At 38.4% G+C, this 8,165-nt stretch overlaps 1 protein-coding gene across 1 annotated transcript in view; it reads left to right on the top strand.

The window, feature by feature from the left end:
* The window catches only part of GLP2R (glucagon like peptide 2 receptor), a 35,948-nt gene extending 30,283 nt beyond the window's left edge, over window positions 1–5,665 (top strand). The window contains exons 12-13 of the mRNA XM_085315219.1: window positions 2,352–2,393; window positions 5,096–5,665. Coding sequence (XP_085171345.1) covers window positions 2,352–2,393; window positions 5,096–5,431 — 378 coding nt within the window. The 3' untranslated portion in view covers window positions 5,432–5,665. The remainder of the gene's footprint in view (window positions 1–2,351; window positions 2,394–5,095) is intronic.
* Window positions 5,666–8,165: the final 2,500 nt, after the last annotated feature.

The raw sequence follows: 8,165 nt of genomic DNA, 5'->3' as shown, positions 1-8,165 counted from the left end.
ACTATTAGAGATCAAATTGTTGCTAAAATATTATTATGCTATAAAAGCACTAAATAAGCTATTGCTCATTAACTAAATAGAAACATGTTTATGAGAACATTACTTTCAGTCCAAGCCTGATAAGTCACCTTATCTCACTGACCTGAATGAAAAATACAAAATATTTGTAAACAATGTATCAATAGCTTTCAATCAAACTGCAGTGGTTTCACAGGCCTGCAAATGCTCTTGGGGACTGATTTGTTTCCTTGTTCAGTCTAACCGGTGGGCAACTTCAGATAAAAAGGGTTTTTATGGTCTGTCCTCTGTCAAAAACTTGAAATTCAGAATCTGTTTTTTTTTTTCCTTGTTTTTTTCTACTTCTTTCTATGAAAGTAGTACAGTTTCACAGAATCATAAAGCCATTGATAGGAAGGGACCTCTAGAAATCTCTACCATAACTTCCCACTCAAACAGGACTGTACCTACCACTAGATCAGGTCAGGCATGACTTTATCTACCTTATTCTTGAAAACCTCTGAGAATGGTGAGTTCACAACCTCTCTGCACGACCTATTACAGTTCTGCACTACACTCCAGGTGAAAAAGCTTTTCCTGATATCTGGTAAGCCCTTCCCAGGCCACAGCTTGTGGCTATTGTCCTTTAGCACTGCCACGGAGAGCTGTTGCCATCATTTTGTAGCTGACCTTTAAATAGCTGTAGGATGTTTTAAATTTTTTTCACCCATTTTTAGTCTTCTTTCCATTAGATTAAAGAAGCCCAGCTCCATCAGTGTCTTCTTATAGGGCACGCACTCCAGACCACTGATTATTTTGATAAACTAGACTTCTGCGGGATCCTCGTTAGTCTCAGAATAGTCCTGTCTTTTCCCAGTAATTATTTTGTTAAGGGCAAGAAGCAGCTTCAGAATGGGAGCGTGCCTTCTACATTGCTGTTTTATATTTACCTTCCCTGTATACCTTAGTTCTTCATGGAAGGAGTTATGTAGAAATTGGCAATCCCATTTGCACTTCTTGCTGTAGTATTTAAGTAAGTGGTGCTCTGATCTATGAAGATGTTGCTGCCCAGTAACACAGGAGTCCAACCTAGGGATCAGAACCTGACTCTTCTACTTTCCTAGAAATCCTTCTGAACATTTTAGAAACATCTGATCCAGAAGATTCCGTAACAATGGAAAACAGTATATTTACCTGTAACACATGAAATATAATAATAAAAAAAAGTAATTGCTATTTCTCCTGTCCTGATTTCCAGTTGTATATAGAGGAACTGTTCTTTTTCATGCTTACTTCACTTCTGCTTAACAAAATAATGATTCTGACTTTTCCAGAATTACTAAAAAACTAACTCTATGTTCTAAATGCTATAGGTTAACATTAGCTATAATAGAAAAATACTGAAGCTGCTGTCTACCTCAATCTTTTCTCCAAGAAAAACAGGAACAATTCTGGAAAAGTGAGAGTGTGAATACAGCTGAATGATGTCAATGTTATTTCATCTGATTATGATACCCCTTTTCCCTGTGATACGAACATATCCTTGAGATTCACATTCTACAGTGTTTATTCTCTTCACCAGACCCTGTGTCTTAAATGTGTTTAGATATCCTGAAGAAAATTTATTTCCTGAAGCATCTGCAATTAATTCATGAATCTGTGCCAGACTGTTAGGTTAAGATTTACACATTAAGCTGTTTTGGTTTGAGATCAAACCCAGAAAGGAGAAAAATGGGAAGGGTAATGTTTATGTTCACTTAAAACAAGTTTTATTTCTAGATTTTCAAGGCCTATTTGTTATTATCCTGTCTTTGCTTAAATCAATTTTAAAAGAGAAATGATATATGAAAACAGTCAAAACACCTTTTATAGAGCTGCAAAAATAAATTAACTTTTTTTTTTTTGAATTATCAAAATGATATTCCTTTGGGTAGTTGCATTACCAAATTCAAACAAAAGCATGACTAATACCGTACACCAAACTGCATTTTTGGATGTTTTACCAGACCTAGAAATAGCAACATTTGCTGTGCAACAGAAGTTGTTTGAAAAAATATTTATGTAGTAGCAAAATAAAGATCAAGTGGGTTAGAGAGTCTCCATTCTTGAGCATCTGCACCAAAATACCTGCAAATGTTCCCCACATTTGCTAAGAAAACATAAAAAGAACAAGCTAATGGGTATTTCAGTAACCGATGAAGACAGGCGATTAGTTTCCTCCTTGAAAATCAAGGAAGCAATGCTTTTCTTATATTTATGGTTTTAATATTAATGTGATCTTTAAATTAAGACTTCAGAAACTGGTATTTCCTGTATGAGCTGACATTCTTTCTTGTCTTCTCTTTTTCTTACAGGGATTTTTCGTAGCAATTTTATATTGCTTTGCTAACGGAGAGGTAAGAGACTCGATGAAAAAAGTTTTTAGTTAATTAGTGAAATATATTATGACATYAAACATGATGAAAATGCCAACTAGCACTGGTTATTTGAGAGCATATTTGCATTCTTTTAAATTCATGTAATCATTTTGTACAAAGAGAGAAGCAAGATCTATCTCTTACAGGTCTGGATTCAAATGAAAATTATTTCCACTGCAGCCCRGATTATTGCTTGGCATTGTGGATGCCTTGGATATCCAGAGGTGTATAAACACCCATATATGCTTATGCTCAGCTGCCTAAATTTCACTTTTCTATCATCAGATGGAATCCCAGACTTCATGTCTGGTTTGGATAAACCTTTTTTTTTTCCCCCTTAACCCTAAAATCCATGTGAAGCTGTGAAATTTGGGGTACTTCAATATCTTAGAAAGCAACAAGTTGAAAAAATAATTTCATACATATACTCCTCAGAGCATCCCAAAACTTGATGTGAGGGGGTTCCTTTGCTGGAGGTTGTCTCCTGGTCAGCTTCAAGCATCAAGCAGAGGTTCAGTTTCTCAGCACTTAAGCAGATCATTCATGATTGCTGTGCAAGGAAACAGTGGCAGAGAAATCAAAGAATAATTCAGGAAGGAAGGGACCTCAGGAGGTTCAACCTCCTGCTCAAAGTAGGGCGAAGTCTGAATTTAGACACAGTCCAAGGACAGAGATTCCATCACCTCTCCAGTTCCCCGCTCCAGTGCTTCACCATTCTTATGAGGAAACATGTTTTCCATATATCCAGTTAGAACTTTCCATATTTCAATCTATGATCCCTTGTCTCTTGTGTTTCTACCACAAACCTCTGTAGAGAATCTGGCTCTATCTGCTCCATTACCCCCTTGCAGGTAATAGACAGGTGCGTTAGGCTCTCTTTGAAAGTTTGTCTTCTCCAGGCTGAACAAACCCTGTTCTCTCAGCGTCTCCTCAAAGCGCATGTTCTCCAGCCCTGATCTCTGCTGAACTTACTCAAGTTTATCAAAATTATTATTGTAATGGGGGCCCAAAACTAGATGCAGAATTCAGATGTGGWCTAACAGTTGCTGACTAAAGGAGAATAACCGTTTTCCTTGATCTGCTGGCTCTGCTCTGTTACTACAGCCAAGTGTACTATTAGCCTTCACCAGTGTCACAGCTGCAGGCATTCTCTGCATTATTGGACTGACTTGCCACAGACCCATCTGAAGAAATGAGKTTTTTTTTTGTGAGTTTCATCTCATTTAATGTCAAATGTCTAATAGCTTTCTAAGTTAAAGCCTGTTGTCTGTACTTCCCTTATACCCAGTGGGAAGAAAAGGGCACTTCCAGAGGGTGGTACAGGTAGCATTGTGGTTTTAATTACTCTGGTGTAACTTTCTCAGAGTAATTGTTTTGCCTTCAACAATAGTAGATCTGCAATACTCTCCTAGACTAATATCTGAAGGCTAGGAGAGATAACCCAAGCATACCTATATACCAACAGTATATATCTGTATTTATAATTACCTCAAGAAATTATTTTCCCAATAGCTTACCATTTCTCCTCTAACAAAGAACATGAGTGAAAAAACATAATAATAATTTTAATGCGTGTTCCATGTAAATGCACTGCTTCCCCGTGAACAGACCTTGTGTTACATACAGAAGCCACCCTGTTTCCTGCGGCAAGGTTCAGCCCCTGTCTGTGCACATTCACAGTGCAGATCTTCACTGCTTGCCATAAGCAGACATGGTACATCAGTACTATTCAACATCCTGGCACAGCCTGTTGACAAGATACACAGTGCACATGTACAGAAATACTTCACTAACAAATACATGAATTTGGACTCCTTCTTGTTAAAGGCATCAGGGAAACAAATGAGATGGGCTCTGTATTAGAGGCAGGGCAGAAGCTCCTACCACTTAACAAAGAAACCTAAGGCAATTTTTGAACTACTTAAACAAAACAGAGAACTGGCAACTGCCTGCASTACGGGAGTAATTCTCTATCATTTATGAACGACACAGAATTACTAATGTCTTATCAACAGTTAAAAGTTGCTCTTTCGGCCCTCTAGCTCCTTGTTYCAGTGAGCTTTCTCAGGCTGAAGGGAATACTGCTCCTGTTCAAAGCAGGGGCATGTCCTGTTCCTCTGTGCTGGCTCCCAAGCCTGCCCTCCTTCTGCAGTGCTGGCGACATGCACATAGCAGGCTACTCAGTGCTGCAGATTTCAAGCAGGCTGCCAAGTAAAAAGCTTTAACAAAACAAATCAGATATCCAAGCATAACACTCGGGGAAAGTAGAATGGCCCTCACTTCCCCAGTGTGTAGACTTTCCTCCTCCTCACTTCATCAGGCTATAAACATTGAAGTTCATGAAGAACTTGAGCTCTTCCAAAACCTCAACATTATGATCTCAACATTATGATGAGTATATAAAATTACAGAGATTAAGAGGCTGCAAATGACTTTACTACCTTATAGTGAAGAGGGGAGGGGATTATAAGACCAACTTCAAAGGGCTGACTTGGCAAACAAGCATTCTGTTTCTATCCTACAAGGACCTCAGCAGTTGTGACAAACASCACAAGGACCAGAAAGCTCAGCACCTCCACAATCCTACTCATTTTGTAACTAGCGTTTGGATAAGCAGACTGCAGKGTAGTTAAGCGAGCTGGCTAAGTGATCGTGAACTGACTATTCTTTTGCTCTCACAGGTGAAAGCAGAACTCCAAAAGCAGTGGTCCCGCTTCCTGCTAGCAGATCCTTTTGGCTGTAAGCTCTGCTTCCTTGGAGAAAACATCAAATACCTTAGGAAATGCTCACAGAAGCAAAAAACCCATCACCTTGGCAGCAACACCTTGTGCCAGAAAGAAATTGAGCCCTGGAATGTGCAGCTCCAGCAGGTGATGGTGAAGAACAGGACAGATATCTGCCCAAGGTTAGGATGTACTCTGCCATCTTGTCCACGAGCAAGCATATCAGACAGCAGCGAAGAAGTCACTACTGGAGAGACAACTGAAGAAGTCTTTGAAGAAAGTGAATGTTCCTAACCTRTGAAGGCCAAGGGGAGACAGGTTTGCTGGGTTGAAGAACCCTTTGTGTTGACCAGTCTAGAAGAAAAGTGATGCTGAAGGGATGTACTCAGTGAGGCAGGATGTAATCTGGACATGAATAGGACTCTGGATACACATATTTTTGTCCCAGTAGCTTCATCCACACATGTCCACCATTCTATTCAAGTAATAAAGTTATCTGTTTATTTYGCAGCTTTATTTCGCAAATAAAGATATGAGACTAAAAGACTCTTATTTCTTGTAGGATTTTCTCAGTGTTAAGAATTTAATCTATTTAATCCATACAGGGTGGATATTTAAATGAAATATTACTAATTTTGAATAATTGATTCATTTTAGAATGTATGTAAAGTTTTTAAAGGTCTTTTATGAGAATGCATGCATTGCTTACGTAACATTTTACTCCATCACTCCATCATTACTTAACCCTTYAGCAACACTAGGCACCGTCTGTTGACAGTGTCTTCTCCAATTTAATAAAGACTGAGTTCCTCTAGAGATATTTTTAAGATAGTAGAAGGCTTTAAGTGCATTTTATTTGGCTGCTAGAAATGTGAGAATTGTACTTTTAAAATGTTTTTATATAGTTTACTTTTTAATTGCATGTTAAAATATTTCTAGTGGTAAAGAAAATAGTTCCCAGTTCTGTGAGCAGCAGTCCCTGATGAGCTGTGTTTTCTCCTCTCTATTATGTGTATAATCTTTTGACCTCTTTCAGTTTATAAAAATCAATGTTTTCATATAAGCAGACCCAGGAGGCCTGGTGAAAACAATCATTGCATGGATTCATTTAGAAGACATGCTTGTAAGTAGATAAATCACGAACTTACTTTTATTATCAAAATAGAGCATTATTTATTGTATCACTAAATTATAGAAGTTGTTATATCTGGATGACCACACAGATGATGTATCTTTGCAACAGTATTACAAAATCTTCAGAGCTAAATAAAATACTAAACTCTCTAGAAGACAGCAACAGATTCAACAAKTCAGATGTGTTAAGAGAGTCAGCTATTTTCCTCCTAGGGAGGAGAAGGTGTATAGTTAGGTACTTTCCTGCGATCCRCCTGCAGTCCTTTGTGGAGTCCCAGGTCTGCCGGAGGCACATTGCAGCCRGAGGAGCTCCTAAGAGGAGCCGCAGCACAACTCTGGCCCAGGAGACAGAAGCTAGACTACTTCCAGGGTTTCTACAAGATCATAGATTAGAGACAATAAAAATAGCTGGAAATTACCTTAGAAGAAAGGAAAAGAAATAAGTTCTTGCTCTGATGAAACCAAGTAGTGAAGGAGACAGATTGAGCTATAGTGATGCTCCTTCATGAGCAACATTTTCTGTRAATTACTTACCAATGTACAAACAGATTAATTGTCAGACAACATAATTTTTGTCTATAATGTTCCCATGGATTCTTCTTGTTATCAATCAGTTGGTTACCATTACTCTACAAATCACCTTATCTCAAAAAGACTGATGTGACCTGAAGGCTTCTTCCCTCTTAGGCATCAGAGACAATGCATGCTAAAGTCTGAGTCACAAAGTTTGAAAGTGCTTTTTCTGAAGGATTTGTTTTCCACTAGAGCGTCTAAGACTAAAAGTTGATTCTCAAGCTCAAAATAGSTTGTGGGATTCATCTGACCTATCCTATTAGATATATCATACTGAYTGGTCTGATTTATATGAGTAAGGTTTATTTAATCTAAATTTTTTGTTGTAAGGCATGTTATCAATTTTTATATTTTCCCACACATAAAACAATCTTCCAGACAGAARGGTTCCTTTAATGCTCTGAGATGTCAATTATATACTGATTATAGATGTTCTTCATTTCAATATATTTCTTGTATTAAGAAATATATGTGTCTCAAGGGCTCAGACAGTGAACCCTCTAGCTTATCCTGGTAAGGAGAGCCTTCTGTCAGCTGTGCCTGGGAATTGGTAAWACTGATTTGTACTTTTTATAATACTGAATAAATTGAGATGTACCCATTGTAGCATGCTTGATGTATTCACTTCCTGAAGCATCAAAAAGAAGTGAAATGAAGAAGTCTTCCAAGTATCATCTCATTATATCTTATGAAAAATCTAAGATCGGCAGAGTTGAATGCCTAGGAAAAAACCCCAGCACTAATATTGTGTTTTATTCTAGTACAAACATGAGTTAATATTAAAACTACTTATTACTAAAGGGAGAGAATACAACTTTAATAAAATAGATAAACAAAGGACCTTAATCATAGCTTCTSCTTAAGCTACAGTTATAACAGTATTAACTAGCCTTCTTTCCTCCAGCACACTGAGGGTGGGATGGGGTAATAAGGTCCACCTCAGCTRCTCACCAAGCTCTGACAGGGTTGCAAAATGGTCTCCCTAGACCTCTAGGCTCAAGCACAGGAGATCACAAACCTTCACCTCTGAGTTCCCAGCCTTTCAAATCACTGTCCCTGAAATCAGAKTTGGAGGGAGTAAAGCCCTACCGGCAAAGTGTGCATTCCTTGGCAGTACTGATTTTTTTAAGTGCTCAGTCCCGGCTGGAAATTTTAAGACAATCCTGGATATGGGGGATAGCTGCAGGACAGAGAAATGTCAAAACAGGATTTACATTCTCTGGAGCTTGTAGRTCACACCCGTCTGGGCATAATCTCCCTCCCCACCCTAGTTGATGTCAGCTCCTTCATCTGCATGGTGAAGGCAGATCAAGCTCCTTTC

Source organism: Rhea americana, unplaced genomic scaffold (assembly GCF_003343005.1).
Source record: "Rhea americana isolate MKP2758 unplaced genomic scaffold, rheAme1 scaffold_422, whole genome shotgun sequence".
NCBI classification, from domain to species: Eukaryota; Metazoa; Chordata; class Aves; order Rheiformes; family Rheidae; genus Rhea; species Rhea americana.
Note: the sequence above shows the minus strand (reverse complement) of the source record. Positions and strands in the feature narration are given on the sequence as shown.